Source organism: Ctenopharyngodon idella, chromosome 12 (assembly GCF_019924925.1).
Source record: "Ctenopharyngodon idella isolate HZGC_01 chromosome 12, HZGC01, whole genome shotgun sequence".
In the NCBI taxonomy this organism is placed as follows: Eukaryota; Metazoa; Chordata; class Actinopteri; order Cypriniformes; family Xenocyprididae; genus Ctenopharyngodon; species Ctenopharyngodon idella.
The window spans coordinates 6,071,626-6,090,054 of NC_067231.1; the positions used below are offsets into that span (position 1 = coordinate 6,071,626).

General features: G+C 36.0%; 1 protein-coding gene across 8 annotated transcripts in view; it reads right to left on the reverse strand.

Moving 5' to 3' along the window:
• Positions 1-18,429, reverse strand: part of ank3b (ankyrin 3b) — a 115,129-nt gene that overhangs the window by 38,663 nt on the left and 58,037 nt on the right. For all 8 annotated transcript variants that reach the window (XM_051915760.1, XM_051915758.1, XM_051915762.1 and 5 more), the window contains exons 17-25: positions 16,924-17,022; positions 13,219-13,416; positions 12,228-12,326; positions 10,918-11,016; positions 10,678-10,776; positions 9,342-9,437; positions 8,978-9,050; positions 8,809-8,868; positions 2,924-3,047 (exon numbers count right to left, since the gene is read on the reverse strand). In XM_051915760.1, coding sequence (XP_051771720.1) covers positions 2,924-3,047; positions 8,809-8,868; positions 8,978-9,050; positions 9,342-9,437; positions 10,678-10,776; positions 10,918-11,016; positions 12,228-12,326; positions 13,219-13,416; positions 16,924-17,022 — 947 coding nt within the window. The remainder of the gene's footprint in view (positions 1-2,923; positions 3,048-8,808; positions 8,869-8,977; positions 9,051-9,341; positions 9,438-10,677; positions 10,777-10,917; positions 11,017-12,227; positions 12,327-13,218; positions 13,417-16,923; positions 17,023-18,429) is intronic.

Consider the following 18,429-nt stretch of genomic DNA (forward strand, 5'->3'; position numbering starts at 1 on the left):
ATGTTTATAGTGTTGCTATAGTGATAGGATGATAATTACTTTCTTGTTATGGTCAATAACCCATTAATAGCTAATAAATCAATACATGCCATAATGAATACTACTTTATATAAAACAGATAATTACTAAAAAAACACTAAAAACTACAACAAGTGATTTTACTAACTGAATAATAAAAGTAAAATACAAGGAAAAGTAATTAAAAAATGTAAAAAATTACAATGGGAGAAAAAAATTAAATATGGAAAATTGGGCAAAAAATATCCTATACTGGACAACACTGATACGTTAAAAATAATCACAGTTGAAAACCAGTACGATGTATAAATGTGTGGTATGACCTCTTTAAAGGATAAACCAAAAAGAGTCACACGGCATGAAACAGATGACATCCAAACCCTGCATTTCTAGCACATGATTCTTGTTTTCACTGAGACATCATTTGTTTTCAAAAGATAAAATGCGCTTTTATATCATAACGTCAAGTCATTAGATAAAAAGTGACCTCTCTGTGACAAATGCTTAGGGCTGTTATTGAACATGATCATAATTTCCTGTTATGAAAGCTTGTCTGTAGTTTGAAATCTCACTCAACCCTTTCGATTATTGAATGCTGTCAAACTTGTGTTTGTTGGAGGGAAAATCCCCTGAAGCAAGTTACATGTAGGTTAAACATTAGCTATGGCCTTCTCACTCAACAGCACAGACTACTGAATCAAAAGATGACAGCAGGCGGCCAACACACAATGCAAATAAAGAGTCTACAGCTTTCAGATAAGACAGGAATAAGGAAATAACAGCTGGGTTCTGCAGCCATGAATACTCTCCATTCGCCATAAAACCAGCTCATTTAGATTATAGTTACGCTGAGTTAAAGTGAATGTTCTTCAAAACACCTAATTTTGTGTTTTACAGAGAAAAAGAAAGTGATAAGGGTTTGGAACAACATGAGGATAAGTACAAATTACGTGTCCCTTTAAATGGCCTAATGTCTTCTCTTATCTTGTGTGGTCTGTTAACCTGGTACAACAGCCTACATGTTGTGAACCTCTTATGTTTACTAATTCTAAACTATATTAATAGAAATTAGTACTGATTCCAATAAAACTTACAGCATGCTACCTACAGATATAACAGTATGATCCATACTTGTGGGATTTGAACCTACAACCTTCCACACTCAAATAAATAAATAAATAAATAAATAGGCCTAAATTTAAGATTTATGTATTTGAATTGCATATAAATTTCCATTACACAGTTTTAACATAAATAAACTAATAAACTTAATGGGTTTCATATTTGTCAGTCATACAGGTAAGATTTCCAAAAAACATCACGGCATGGTATATTATTAACTATTTGCATTTATTTGCATTCATTTAAATAATCATATTTTCAAAATGCATTACTTAGAATCAACATATTCACCGTGAAAACAATTTAAAATTTATTCAATTAAAAGGTATGAACATGGTTAAAATATGGCTAGCTGTGGAAGAAACAATATTCAGTTAGTTAAAATGCATAAAATTGAAACAAATTGGATTATTGATGATAAAGATAAATATATAAATATATTCCTCCTGGTTATTGTATATTTAAAAAAACATTCAATGTCTTTTCACACGTTGCTAAACCCTGGGTTATCGTTCTAAACCCCACTTTTAACCCCGGGTAAAGGAATGTTTTACACTTGTAATTTAGAAGCGGAGTTAGCACCGCTTTTGTGGTGTTAACCCCGCAAAATTGTAGTGTGAAACAATGCAGTGTTAGAATGTTAAGATTAGATGCTTAGCAACCAACAGCCAATTGCGTGCCTCATGTTCATGTGCTTTGGACAGTCATGTAAACACTGCATGTTGTATGAACAGTGATTTTAGCATCTAAGGGTTAAAAATGTCAAATGGTGAAGGAAATGTGACAATTGGAGTGAAGAAGAGACAGTCTCATTCTTTCCTTTATAGACCGATAAAATAAAAGGGTTTAATACTTTCATATGAAAATTACCCCAAGCTTTACTCACCCTCAAGCCATCCGAGGTGTATGGCGCCTTCCGTATTCAACGTACGATGAAAGTGTAAAACTCTTGCAGTTCAAAAAGCTTACGCTATGTCCTGCGCCTTCCCTATTCAACTTACGGAAAAAACTTAACTGACGTGATTCTAGTTTACACTTTCTTGGTAAGTTGAATACCTGTTGGTCTGGCGGGAGCTAGATGTTGTACTTCATAACTTCGCTTCAGAAGGCCTTTATTAACCCCCCCGGAGCCGTGTGGAGTACGTTTATAATGGATGGATGTAGATGGAAGCACTTTTTTCAGCTTCATTCGTGACCCCTGTTCACTGCCATTATAAAGCTCAGATGCGTCAGGATATTTATTAATATTTCTCCGATTGTGTTCATCAGAAAGAAGAAAGTCATATACACCTAGGATGGCTTGAGGGTGAGTAAAGCTTGGGCTAATTTTCATTTGAAAGCGAACTAATCCTTTAATAGTACAGTCAGCAATATATAATATAAGGGTGAAACCTGGATAAATTATGAGCAATGTGAAGCAAAATAACCCAGGATTCCGTTTACCTGGGGTTTAGATTGACCCAGGGTTAACTAGTGTGAAAAGCCCTTCAGTTTATTAGTACTATTATAGAAATCTTATCTGTTTCTTACCTGTTTCATTCATGTATGTCTGACAAATATGCATCATATTATGTTAAAACTGTGTAATCCAAGTGGATGGAAATTTGCAATTCAAACACATAAATCTTAAATTTAGGCCTAAATATTTTTTGGAGTGCAGTAAGTCCTACAGCTTTCCACTGTGTATGTCTTGCTGAAAACAGTAACATATGAAGTGTAATTTTGATAATAATGTAAAAAGCTGTTTAGACGGCAAGTTCTGCATGTGATGAGCGTACGTTACCTGGCCGTGCGGGCTCCAACACTGAATCCCACGTATCCCTCTTGCGGGAGAGAGTCGTCTCCGAGCTCGCGCAGGTCTTGCGGTCCCAGGTACTTGTCCGTTTCTCCTGTCATCGCTTCCTCACCTATCAGCAAAAAAAAAAAAAAAAAAGAATTACTACACCCATTTGAAAAAAAGAGACCCTTTACAGCAACACTGACCCTTTAAAGTCAACATGAATGGCATTCAAAACCCATTTTCCAATTTTCCTTTGGAAATAATGTGAACTGATGAATCATAGGCAATAAGACCAGGATCAAAGTGAATAGGGAAAATTTTGATTTCATGTTGGCGTTAAGAATGAATGGCTGGATCAGACCAAAATGCCCCCCACAATCCCACAACAATCACTGGCACACTTCCCAAACTCTTAAATGGCTGCAGATTCATGCAATCTTTGTTTAGATTATATTATTATAAGTCCAGAAATGTAAGCAAGCCATTTAGAGAACATCAATACCATATGTTCCAACTAGCTCATGGTGACCATAAATCTGTTTTTAATATGCATCTATGACAAGATAGATTCAAACAATGCAGTTAATGGACACTACAGCAGAGCAGCAGTGAAGTGGGTCACAGAAAAAGCTACAGCTAATGCATAGATGAGAGAGGAAGACCAGAATGCAGAGAGAGGAAGAGGAAGGCTACAGTCACACTGCAAGAACAAGCACCCAATTATGATTTCCTGATTTTTGGGGACGATGTTCAAATGACCTACATTTGGCTCATATCAGACACTAATGACACTAAACAAATTTAATATATACTTCTACTACTACTACTACTAATAATAATAATAATTTTATATATATATATATAATAATATACACACACACACACACACAAACATACATACATAGATTTTTATTTAACACATATATATTGAACAAATAATGTTTTTATGTTTCTGGATAACACTTATAATGCAACTAATATATTACTTTATGTAACGGTAGCTATAAATAGTTGTTAACTAAAGTAAATTTCAATACAATATGCAAATAAATGTATTAAAAGATGACCAATCATAATTCAGTATACAAATAGTTAATGTCAATAGTTCAAATCTTTTGTATACTGAACATAGCAAAACTGGCACAATGTGTAATTCTAAATTTCTTTAAAAATGAATACAATTTAAATAAAAAAGACAGAGAGATAAAAATATATATATATATATCAGTATACACTGTAAAAAGTGGTAACCTGCAAGTGTTATCCAGGTTTTTGTACCTTATTTCACACATAAAAATAGGTTTGTTGGCATAAATGAATATATATAGGTTGGTTCAGTGATGTTAAATAATATTTTTGACTAGAATAAAACCAGTTAATTTAGATTTGATCATTTTCAGGTTACTATTTTTTTTTCAGTGTACTTAAGTACAAACTTAAGTAAGTACTTACTTAAGTAAGTGTACCAAATTTATTCACAAAAAAAAAAAAAAAAAAGTTTGAATGTCTTGTTTGGGCTAAATTAAATGCTTAAGTTAAACACTTAGGCCCGGTATCACAGACAGGGCTTAGATTAAGCCAGGATTAAGCCTTAGTTCAATGAGGGCATTTAAGTAGCTTTTATAAACGTGTCTTAAAAAAAACAAAAAACATTACTGGTGTGGATCTGGAGACAAAACAACGACAAGTTGCTTTCAGTTAAAACAGCACAAACATGCATTTTAGTCTAGGACTAGCTTAAGCCTTGTCAGTGAAACCGGGGGTGAGAGTTACACATTTAGAACAAACACTAATCAGAATGTATGATCAGATTTGAATCAGATTTATTTCCACTTATATATAAATAAATGGTCCAGAAAAAAAGGCAATTTTTTTTTTTTGCTGTCATGTAATTTGTTTACATCAAAAATTGTAATTGGGCCACATTGAACTACGTTATGAATGCAGGCTATGAGAGAGATTGTGGGGACACAACATTCCAACATCAACACCCCCCACCTCCCCCCTCCACTGCTAATCACCCTGGCAACCACCTCCCCCCAAAATCAGCCCCACGGAACTGCAACTTTCACTCTCTTTCATGCACACACACACACACACACACACACACACACACACACACACACACACACACACACACACACACTGATATTTACACAATTTAATTGTGAAATGTCCTAAAGAGAACCCAATTGCTGCCTCTTACACAACAAAGCTGCACCCTAAACACTACCACAAGTTAACAGGTCAGTTAAAACATTTTTAACAAGTGGTGACTGAACATAACACCCACTTTTTCCTAGTTATCCAAATGAGGATATAACATGTATAATTTTTTACATAAAGCTAATTATATATTACAGGCTCAAACTAACACTTAAAAATCAGGTTTTAGCAAACTTCTGGAGAAAGTTTTATAAGTACTGTAAACTCACACACACACGCATATCATTTCTCACACTTCAGTTTCCTTTCCATCTTTAAAACTATCATATTGTGTGGCTTTGGACAGCGTGATCAAATCAGAAATAGCAGCTCATGAAAAACAAGATCTCTTACACTGAACAGAAAAATCCATCCTTCATCTTCACACCAGCTTTAAAAATATTTACAGGTCCTCTTTGTCCTTTTTCACTACCAGAAGCCACACTTCCTCAATCCGGTAAACTCCACACAGCACGATTATTTCCACATGTTCACTATGGCCCTGTTCAGAATGTCTGAAACGATCCAGTTGCTTCTTTCTGTGTGTGCGTTCACACACACACATACATACGCGCACACACCCCTCTGTCGCAGCCTGACAGGACGTTTAAACGGTGCGGGGCTGTCGCAAGCCTGATTAGTGTGAGGTCATCACAGGAGCGAGGTAACACTCGAGGCAGTTTCAGAGCGAGTGTGGCAATCGGATCTCGGCATTCCTCATGCCTCAGGAGCACCCAGCTGGGGTGGGACACAATAGACATGGAAGGGGGCGTATTTCTATGGTAATTTGTGCTGGTGCGGAGGTGCTCTCTGTAATCAGACCCTGTACAACAGAGGGACAACAAAAGAGCCCTTCTACAGGCAGCAGAACAAATAGTAAAAAAGGAGGGAGACCAACAAAAAAAGACCGCCTGCCACCTGACCACGCTCCCCTAGGAACAGCGTTCTTAAGCTGCCAGAGTTCCAACTCCAGGAACTCAAAATCCTGTTCCAGATGGGAATCATGGAACACATTGCGACACCTGTTTATAATCCCAACCAAGTAAACATGTTAATCCAGAGTACAATTTAGAGATTTCAGCTAAATGCAGATCAGCATTGAATGACAATTTTCAACTCATTTGGTCTAGTTTTAACTCATTTTATCTTATTTCATAGTGTCATTTTATACCCTTGCAGATTGCAAGCAAAAACCAACAAGCACAATCAGGGTAGTCTGATTCACAAACCAATGATTCTTTTAATGAATCAGTCAAAAAGACTCAAAAGTGAATCGGTAATTGAACCGTTAAAGCTGGCATGAAAGGAAAGTTGCAGCCGACTTTTCTTCCCTATTGTGTCATACATCCAAGTTAAACGGCTTCTCGAATGAGAAAAATGTAGGGAGGGACTTGATTTTGTCCATCTGGAATTGATTGCATCGTTGTCATTTGCTAATTGCTGTGAGTGAGGGGAGGTTATTTTGCTTAAAGATCACGAGGACAAATCGATTAAAAATATAATGATGTGCAATCATTTATAATAAACACTGGAATATTCCTTGTATTGTCAATTTTGATGGTGACTTTAAGGGTACGTTTACACAACAATGATGTACTAAAGACGAAATTTTTTTTTTTTTTTTTTGCATTTTTTGAGTACAGACGACAATGTTGTCAAAATGATAATGATTGGGGGTAAAGAATTACAAATAACTTGAGTTACGTAACCAGATTACTTTTTTCAAGTAACTAGTGAATTAACACATTACTTTTTCAATTCACAACAAAACACAAGTTACTTTTTCAGATAAGTAACGCAAGTTACTTATTTACACTTATTGACGGACAGCGTTCTCGTCCCTGTGTTAAGAGAAATAAAGTGCAGAGGTGTTGTGTGTGCTGTGTGAACATGATGGTTATTGTAGTTCTAGACTAAATGTGAACATGCATTTACTCATCTCACCTGCACGAAATATATTCAGTATTCCTCAAATTGAATAAAACAGTGAAATGCAATCTCAGAATTTTATACAAATCTGTAATAATTGACTATATTAACTTACACAAATATACTTTATGTGTTTAATCTCACTTTATTAACCAATGTCTTTGCTGCTGACCTTCGATGATCTAATTCAACCATACTAATAAGCAAAAATTACCTTAGATTAGATTTAGAAATAAGAGAGTTGAACTTCCTTCTCCTGCATCCTCTTCTTCTTTCATGCACAATGGCAGTTTGAGCGCTACTGTACAGGAGTGAATATGCATTTCCTTCAGTCTGAGGCTTATTCATTTAACTTTTGGTGTGAAAGGGCCTTTACATTTGCCAAAAATAGAACTTTTTTATTGTTATTAAAAAAACAAACAAGTAAGCCCAGCCCAGGTGAGAAAAAGTAATGCAAAAGTAACTGTAATGCATTACTTTTCATAAAAAGTAACTAAGTAACGCAATTAGTTACTTTCTTAGAGAGTAATGCAATATTGTAATGCATTACTTTTAAAATTACTTTTAAAATGTAGACATTGGCTTTAAATTTAAGTTACTTGCGATGTTTGCCTGGGATCTGAGTTATTAGTACTGCACCTCACGACCGGATAAACAAAGCTGAGCTCTTTCACTCTGCCAAAGAGAGTGCGAGAGAATCAGATGGAAAAAGCGAGCAGCGTCAGCAATGGCAAAAGGTTTTATGCCAAACAGACGTTTGCATTCAGCTGCCAACTGGTGATGTGAGCAGAATTGATTCATTCATTTTAGATATTGTAAAAGCGACATTTTCATACAGGAACTGATTGTCAGAATGTTGAGAGTATATTCATATGACGTGTTTATTTAGGGCACAGAGGTGTAAGGCGTAAATAAGAGGCCATGTGAGTTATGTCAGTTATGCCCTGGGAGTATGCAGGAATATCAGTTTACAGAAACTAAAAACCATGTTTCAGTTTCTACAGCGCGCACACACACACACACACACACACACACACACACACACACGTTTAATGAGGGCTGTATTCTTGTTACACATATGCAAAAACTATATTCACCACATGTCAGAACTGTCAAAGGGACAGCATGTTATAAACCACATAATGTGACCAGAATATCAGAGACTGGATATTCAACAACATTTTTACTTGTATTTGCTCCTCAAAGTCTGTCTCAAAAAGGGAGTATATATATTTTAATCAAGGATAAAAATGCATTCAGAACCATCACGTTACAGTATCAAATAAATGATATCTAGGACTGATATCATAGCACTGACTGGCTATTCAACTATTCAATCCTTTTAGCTTACACTGAAGCTCTGTAGGTTTTGACTGCAAAACAGAAATGGACCGAGCCAAACAAACGTCTGTCTAATTATCTAACAGCCAAGACTTCGGATGAAAAAAATTCTGCCCATAGAGGCCGATATTTGAGAGAGTATGTGTGAAATTGTAATTATATGTACAGATGTTATTAGAATAGCAAAACCAAGACTTAATATATGCAAGCCGATGGAGATTTGCATATTGAAGAATTTCATATTCATAAAGAGTAGCCTAGCAACTACTACAAAGCCATATTCAACAGCCATGGAGTGAAAAGAGTCTATAACACAAAAAAAGACTGAATAAGAAGATCTGGTTAGTTGGAAAATGTGAAAAAAAGAGAAAAAGGCAGGTGCTATAAGAACAAACCACACAAAGAAGAGATACCTTCGTCAACATCTGAAATATAGTCCTCATTGAGCATTTCAGGCACATTGGCTCTACGGACTGTATAATTTAAATAAAAAATGTTAGAAATAATATGTAAATGAACAAAAATAAACTTTACATGAAAATAGACCAGTATCATATGAAAACTCAAATATTTCCTTTTTACCTTCATCATCTGACATGTCCAAAACTTCGTTCATAGTTTCTGGAACATTCATTTTATGTTTCTCCGTCACAGTCTGCAATCAAAGAAGAAGAAAAAAAAAAAACATAAAAAGATTGTGGATGTGGCTTCATTTTGCTCTGTGTCAAACATAATGCATGTATTTTATTATTTGTATGTATGTATGTAGTATTGTTTTTTGTCTGTGACACTATCACAACAGACCCGCAACCCACTTTTATGCTGTGATCCACCAGTGGAAAACCATTGTACTAAAGCACAGTAACACGTAACACATGGTGTACAGTATCCAGCAGAATAGCTGTATTTATATATTTAGAATATGTTATGACACAAAGTCTCTCACCACAGTAGTGTGCGTCTCCTCTGTCACGACTTTGAGCGTGTCGACCACAGAGATGTAACCCAGGCGCCTGGCAATAGCTAAGGCAGTGTTTCCATTCTGTAGTTTCAAGAAAAAGAACATTACTGAAATAATAATAAAAATAAAAAAGTAAAGGCTTTACAAAGTATAACATTATATTAATTAAGTCTATTGAATTTTGTCAAATGCACATCATTATATATTTCTGTTGTACTGTGATGCCTACAGTGGATGTTGTAGAATATTAAAGGGTTAGTTCACCCAAAAATTAAATTTCTGTCATTAATTACCTTCATGTCATTCCATACCCGTAAGACCTTCATTCTTCTTCAGAACACATATTAAGATATTTTTGATAAAATCTGATGGCTTGTGAGGCCTGCATTGAGAGCAAGTTAATTTAGACTTTTAAACACCCAGAAAGATACTAAAGACATATTTAAAACAGTTCATGTGACTACAGTGGTTCGAAAAGTGTATCAAACGATCTCAAACTGCCAAAGTCACATGATTTCAGTAAACGAGTATTTCGAAATTTCAATGGTTCACGTGACTTTGGCAGTGCTCCAAACCACTGACTCGAAACAAAAGATTCATAAAGCTTCAAAGCTTCATGAAGCAGTGTTTTGAAATCGCCCATCACTAGATATTGTTGAATAAAGTCGTTATTTTGTTTTTTGGCGCACAAAAAGTATTCTCATCGCTTCATAACATTAAGGTTGAACCACTGTAGTCACATTAATTGTTTTAAATATGTCTTTAGTAGCTTTCTGGGCATCTGAAAATGTTAATTGTCTTGCGATGCAGGCCTCACTGAGCCATCAGATTTTATCAAAAATATCTTAATTTGTGTTCCGAAGATGAACGAAGGTCTTACGGGTGTGGAACGACATGAGGGTGAGTAATTAATGACAGAATTTTCATTTTTGGGCGAACTAACCATTACATTCAAGGTACTACATAGACCATTTTATATAATTAATATTTCAATGTAATGTATAACATCTTATAATCTAAAATAAATAAAATAAAATAAAATAATTATACATGAGTTTAATCATGGTGTCATGTAACAGATACTATAAGTGAATTTCTGGTAGAAAAAGGCTAAATCAATGCAGAGATCAATGTAGAAAATAAATTAGAATTTTAATTTTAAGTCTTAGTGATTTTTCCACAAATTTCACAGTGTACCAGGCAAAAGTCAGTCAGTCTGATTGCTTAGAAAAGTAACAGCAAACTTCTCCTTAAACTGATTTGAGGCATCTTGATTTGAAGAGGAGCAGGAATTCAGACGTTGTGCTGTTGTGACACTCACCACTGTCAGCTCATTAGGAGAGGCTCCGTGCTGCAGCAGAAGGTTAATGATGTGTGTGTGACCCTGCTGAGCAGCCTGATGAAGAGGTGTGTATCCATTCTGAACAAGAGGGGATTTGAGAGATTAAAACTTTATTTTGGACCACCAGTAATCAGAAAAGAGTTCTGTAACAAGCGACGGTTAAAGAAATGCAGTTACTCAGCCTCACACACTGCTTTCTGTGAATATTATTTCAATAACCTTAGTTTTGGCGTTGACTTTAGCCTGGTTCTTCAGGAGGAAGTGCACCATCTTCACATTGCCATAGTGACAGGCGACATGCAGGGGCGTATATCCCATCTGAACCAGAGCACAGAGACACACATTACTCAAGACTTCTGTTTCCAGGCAAGCACATGAATTATTCACACATTAAAAAGGCCATTATATATTCAAAGAATGCTCTTACATGTCTAAAAACACAGTCACACTTAATCTTATAAAAAATAATAACCCTGAATATTAAGATATATTCATTCATCTTATAGTTTTTACAACTTTATGACCACATAAGAGTTTACAAAAGTATCCAGTTCATTCCTATGGGATGTTCTATAAAGCTTGTCTAAATCAGCAACAGTAACTAGGAGGGCGGAGCTTAGCGAAAGTGTCAGATCACCACTATAATTAATGTCTTGCTAAATGCCACACACAAGTAATAATACACTTGTTCTTTATCATTGCTGTCTCATTCCCTGTGCTCAGAGAGGGAGTGTTTTCTGCGGGTCATTGTGCTGTTGAGTATCGATCTGTGTGCTGCTGTCTGTCTCAACATCTGAGAGCCGCACTGAATGACCTTGAGCCGGGGCCGTTCGATGTTTATACATGAGTGACCAATGAGGGACTGGTCAGACATAGTGTGCAGATGTATGTGTCACATATCTATCTACCTATGTGTCTGTCTGTTTATCTATCTGAAGTTTTTTTTTTTTTTATGTTTTTAAAAGAAGTCACTAATGCTCACCAAAACTGCATTTATTTGATCACAAATACAATAAAAACAGTAATATTATGAAATATTATTACAATTTAAAATTATTTTTAAACTGTTTTTTTTTTAAATAACGTTTTCTATTTTAAATATCTTTTAAAAAATAATTTATTCCTGTGATGGCAGAGCTGAATTTGTCTGCATCCTTGTTGACGTAAAGTATTAATTTCTTAAAAAGAAATGTATGGGCCCCAAACATTTGAACAGTGTGTGTGTGTGTGTGTGTGTGTGTGTGTGGTTCAAGTATTCCCTACATTGTGGGGACATTGTGGGGACATACATTTTTGATCTTATGGGGACATTTTTGGTCCCCATGAGGAAAACAGCTTATGAATCACACTAAATTGTGTTTTTTAAAAATGTAAAAATGCAGAATGTTTTCTGTGAGGGTTGTGTTTAGGGGTAGGGTTAGGGTCAGGGGATAGAATATACAGTTTGTACTGTACAAATACCATTGTCTTGATGGAAAGTCCCTATAAAACATGGAAACCCAACATGCGTGTTTGTGTGTGTCCAATACCTTAGTCTCTGGGTCCACTGTGGCACCATGATTAACCAGCACTTCTGAAACATTGACTTTGTCCTCTTGAGCCGCCAGGTGAAGAGGAGTCAGTCCACTCTGACAAAAATATTCATTAACCAATTTAGTGACATAACTGCACAAATATCCCATGCAGAAATTAATCATCCATCAGTTTAGGTCAGGGGTTCCCAATTCCAGTCCTTGTGCCTCCCCACTCTGCACATTTTGTTTTTCTCCCTTATCTGACACAGTCAGTTAAGGGGTGAGTTCCATTCGACCATATGTGTGCTGCGAAGTGAACGAAAAAGGGTATTTCGCCATCTTAAGGGTGATTGTAATCTGAAGCAGGTGTGTTTGTATGCGGCTGTTCAAGTCAGCTATCATGATTAAATAATATAAAAAGACACATGTTACCAAATTACGTTTATTTTCATATTAAACATTGCAACCTACATTTATCATTCAGTTTAGGGCTTTTGAATAAGACAGATTAGATTAAGTGAAATGTATAACTAATTGATTTTTATATGGATACTATATAAATAAAATTAAATAAATATTTATATGGGTTTATCCACATGTATATTAAATGAAAGTATGGTAATTTATATTATATTTATTTATAAAAGTATATTATGGCATCAAATCTTAAACACCTATAATATGCGCGACTTGAGTTTTGTCTGGACTGGAATTTGAAACCCCTGGTTTGGGTAATACTGACTGAGCTGATAAAAGTAAATAGGGTCAATTTCGATTTGATGTTGACTTTATTAGTACAATGTAAATAAATATGCTACTACTTTCAAGAGCATGTTGAAATAAAAATTAAAGGTTTTTAAGGTCACATGGAGTGAGTCTTCATCATTTGCTGTTACAAACTTTACTCACCCAAAAGCAAATTGTAAGATACATTTAAAATAGTATAATAATGTTGAATATGCTCTTTGTGGAATATCATTATAAAGTAACTGAGCTCATTTTTCACCTTGTTTCCCAGATTGACGGAGGCTTCACGGGCAAGCAGGAGCGTGACCATGTCAACGTTGCCCTCCTGGGCTGCCAGGTGGAGAGGACTGATGCCCTGGCGCGTTGTGGCATTGGTATCAGCTCCATACTCAAGCAGCGTGGTCGCTATCTCCATCTGGTTCTTCTTGGCAGCTATGTGCAGTGGAGTATAGCCATTCTGGGAGGGAAAGCAAGTGAAGGAGATCATAATAAAAAAATTTCTATGGGCATCCAGCCAAAAATCTAAATAACAATGACACGCAGGTGCTTGTCTTGAATCACTATTTACTCTCAGAATACCTGTTTCAGTCAGACTGCTCTGATCGGATTTCAAATGGTGTATGTGAATTTCTCACGCCACGTAAAACGTAAACGTCAGACGTTGTTTTAGGAAACATGCTGAAAGTTGCTTCAGAAACAAGTTTGAGCTGTGGCAAAGTGTGGGACGAGCAGAAAATGACAATATAAAGAAGACATGTTTTGAGACCGGCAGAGACGACAGCACGAAATAAAGCTGCTCGTGCCAGCCTCCTACGTTTCTGCCACTTCCTCATAAGAGGCAGTAGTCCAGCTTGTCATGTTGTAAATAAGACAACATCTGTATTGCAAACCCCTCCATGTTGCGGTTGTTGTTGTTTTGGCTTATGCCTACCAACGGCAATGTCATTGCCATAGAAACCAATGCAGATATTCCAGAAAACGAAAGAATGGAATGGGACACACAAATCGAATCTGAACAGTTGTGATAGTCAATAATTTTAGATCAGATTCCAATTGGATAGACAAATAATAGAATGTAGACTGACAGTATAAACGTAGCCTTTGACAACCGGCTATTTTTCCACAGACAACCAATGTTTTCTGAGAATTGTCTACTCTCGCTTACAGCAAAACTAAACACTGTTTAAATCCCTCAACTACTTTCTCTTTGCGTGCCCGAGCATCAGACTTTTCAGACTTTTCAATTGCGATGTTGATTCATATTTTCTTTAATACTTTATGAAAATCACTTCGTCTCACTTTGAACAAAACTGCCCAATATGTAAATCTCTTAATATTATAAAACCCACCAATATTTAAATCTTTGAATTGCCTTTGAATGCTCAGATGTGTGCCAGAGTCTCAGCGGCAATATTAAAAATATGCAATATTAAATTAAGCAACATCTATTCACAACTCGGATTCTAAGATTAATTTGCATCATCCAATATTAATGGAAATCCCTGTGAGCCATTTTTCTATATTACAAAATGAAAATAAAAACATGTAAGTACAGTATAACTTAAACAATAACTATAAAAGTACTGTGGAAAACATTTTTAACTAGATTTTTATTGTATTTTACTGTATTTTAATTTTTTGCTTGTCCAGCCCACAGCACTAAGCCACATGCTGCCAAACCACTATTACCACACTAAAACCATAGATTTATGACAATTCCAAAACAGGAACATGTTGACAGCAGTGCTTTGCTTTTAACCTCACAGATTAAGAGTGGAACGATGGCTGAAAGGTAAAGAAAAGCTAGTCGGACTGAGCACAAGAAAAAAATTCTTGTTTCTTAACAGCTAGCGAATGCTGAGGTGTCAGCCAATGAGGTCAATGGAGAGCGGTTCCATCCAAACCGAGAGTCAGTTAGTGTTCTCCACATGCCAGGTCTGGCTGCTGTTCGTTGTGAAGGAACAAAGGCAGTATCTGGGTCACTGTATTTGTTTAGGGTTTACACTGAGCCGTTTCAGGGTGGACAAAACAACACCAACAGTTTAAAAGCGTGAACACATCTCTCTATTCAAGTTCAAACAAAAAAGACTATGAGAGAACTGATTCATTACACTTCCAGATCTCTATGTTCTATTCCAAAAGTGGCATATGTAGACAATATTGTATGACAACATGAGCTGATTCCCGACATGTTTGCTGTATAAAAAAAAAAAAAATAAAAAAAAAAGATTATGCTGCCTCTACAGAAACTTGTTTTGATTCTGATGAAGCTGAATCACATAGACAAATCCAAGATTGTGGGCTAAGTGAGAGTCGTATAATTCATTCAATATTGAAAAATTTTGCTTCAAATATGACAATTTACCCAATATCACAATGCTACTTTTATACTCTTACGAGTGTCACGTGACACGTCATTAGCTTAGCAACATGCTAACATCAGTCCCTATAGAGTGCAACAGTGCCCACCCACTTTTTCAGCGGTGTTTGTTCCAGAAGTATTTTTTCATTCAATTCTCCCATAGAGATTTAAAAAAGTCTTCATTAAAGCATTATAAGCCATGAACCAAGCCAGTTTATTTTAAAAGCATAAGAAGGCAGAGTAGATTACATAATTTGCAGTGCGTCATGGGAGTGAGCAGAGCAAAAGAGCTCTTTTGGCACATTTTGCTTGCCATGACTCTGATTGGTGGAATTTTATGTGTATTACATTATTGGTAATGTAGTTTTTCACCACAAATTTGGCTGTTATACATTATTATTATAAAAATGCGTTGAAATAATGTGGGTTGACAGCTTCAACAGAAGAAAACATCATCCATTAACAACCTCACATTAGAGCTGTCTATAAGTTACCGTTAAAAATCAATTCCTCTATGGAGAATTCCTCTAAAATGAATGGAGTTTATATTTCCGGAACCCGACTGTTGCACTACATTGTCTCCTGTGCAGCATGATATTTTGAGTGACAAGGAGCTGTTGCCTATGTTGATGGTCCAAATAATTTACTTATGAGGTTTCATCTTGGTTAGGATGCTTCCTTATAATACCTAGTTGCCTATGTAGGCAGTAGACAGCAAGGCAGCTAGGTTTTAGAACAGAGCCTACATTTTTAAACATGAATTCAGCCCTCATTTTGCCCTCAGTGGTATTTTCGATGCAACCAGATGGAACTTGATAAAACGCATTTAATGATGTTTTGAGTTCCCAGTAATTTCCTGCACAGATCTCAGAAGGGACTAGAAGATCAGACAGAAATCATATGACAAACCATAGACACACTCTTTTTCAGGGGTTTGAGCAGAAAAAGGATTGCTAATGATTAAAGGCATAATTCACGATCATTAAAGGCATAATTCAAGTTCTGTCGTTATTCATCCATCTTTATGACTTCAAGCCATCATGACTTTCTTTCTTCTGTGGAACACAAAAGGAGATATTTTGAAGAATGTTCACTCTGCTTTTTTCCACACAATGAAATCATTTGGCGACCAATGACTTTCAACCTCCACAAAGAACACAAAATTTTGTGTTCTGCTGTAGACATAAAGTCATACTGGTTTTCTGATCCTGATTTGAGGATGAATAAATAATGACAGAACTTCAAGTTTTAGGTAAACTATCCCTGAGCAATGTGTCAAAACAACATCAACCACAGAAGTACACAGTTTTCGAGAACTTCTTTTCACAGCGATAAAAATGTGTAGAAGCTTACCATCCTCTGAGGTTACAGTGGGTGGACTACAAGTAAAATGATGAAAGTGATCAAGAATGTAGGGTGGAGGTGGTTTTGTGAGCATGTGTGCAGCCATTTGGTCTGCGGCCATATTTCTTTATCACTTGTATGTGTGTTTGAGTTTGTGTGTGTGTGTGTGTGTGCATGTGGTTGTGTTTGGATGAGATTTGCGTGTGCTAATTGAGATATTGTGGTCAGTAGACAGATGTGGTAAGCGTTTCCTGATACCTTAGCTGCTGCGTGTGGGGATGCTCCTTGGTCCAACAGAAGGAGGGCCACTTTCTGGTTATCGTAGTGCGCAGCAACATGCAGTGGTGTTAGTCCACTCTAAAATCACACACACACATAGATATACAGCTATTATTGGCTGAGACCTCAAAGTTGGGGTGTGTGAAACAGGTGCCATTATAAATCAATCAGCTTTTAGCTTTGGAGAGTAAATTTAGCCAGTGCACATTAGCGAATGAAACCTCTGACATGTCTGGAAAATGATGGCATGTAACCTGATAGCATACAAATGCCTCTACAATGTGTGTTTTCATCTGGAAGATATCGTTTTAAAGCATTCACTAGCTGTCAGAAGTTAGAAAGACATTCAGCAGATTTGTGACACAGAATAAAAGACATTTATTAGATGTTTGTATGAATATGGCACTGAGGAGATGGCATTTCCAGATGATCTCTGCAACAAACATATTTTAAGGTGACGCAGTTACACATTACTACATGTACTTATTATAGTAATAACAGTAAATTTTGCATAATTACAAGTAACTAACCCTAAACCAAACCCTAACCCTCTCTATAGTAAGTACATGTAGATAATTAATATTACTCAGTACTTATTTGAGTAAGTACAATGTAACTACGTCACCTTAAAATAAAGCGTAACCTATGCATGCTTACTGAGTAATAAAACTGTTTTACATTACACTGACTTTGTTTTTAATCATAATAGCACTATGTATTTATAAGCAACTACACTAAATATTAACATTAAGCACATGGTGAATATATGTATTAGAGACCCCATGAAATTCAAGTTTTAATTGCATATACCTGCTTTTGATTTCGTGAGGTCTTAATGGTGTGGTCACACTTGATTTTGTGTTTCATTTGCTTCTATTCATACACATGCAAATGAATGAGAGTTGGAATGAGAGCTTACTTTAAGTGTGATGCAAAAACTATATGATAACTAACATTTAGTAAGATTATGAGTGTACATCTGTCTATTTGCCTTTGAAGCACAAATATTATGGCAGCATTAGCATGCTGTTACTTCTTTGTATTAAATATAATTGTTTGTTTGTTGAGTTGGAAAACAGATGTAACCATTTTTAGACATTACACAAAGAATTTAAATGTGTCCCATACTCATGTCTCTCATCCAAAATCCCTCCTTTCAACAGATGCTTAGAAAGGAAAATCAATGCTCCGTTTCTTACCGTGGTCATGTTACCACACCAGAAACTGAAGGATGGCTGTGATGACATTAACTCATAACATAAAGCTTGTACATCAGGGATGGGCATCTTTGGTCTTGGAGAGCCACTGTCCTGCATAGTTTAGCTCCAACTCTGATAAAAACTCAACTGCCTGTAGCTTTCTAGTAATCCTAAAGACATTGTTCAGACATTAGAATTGGCGTTAAACTCTGCAGGACAGTGGTCTTTCAGGACCGAAGTTGCCCATCCCTGTCGTACATTAAAGGTAGTAATTGTCAACCTATAA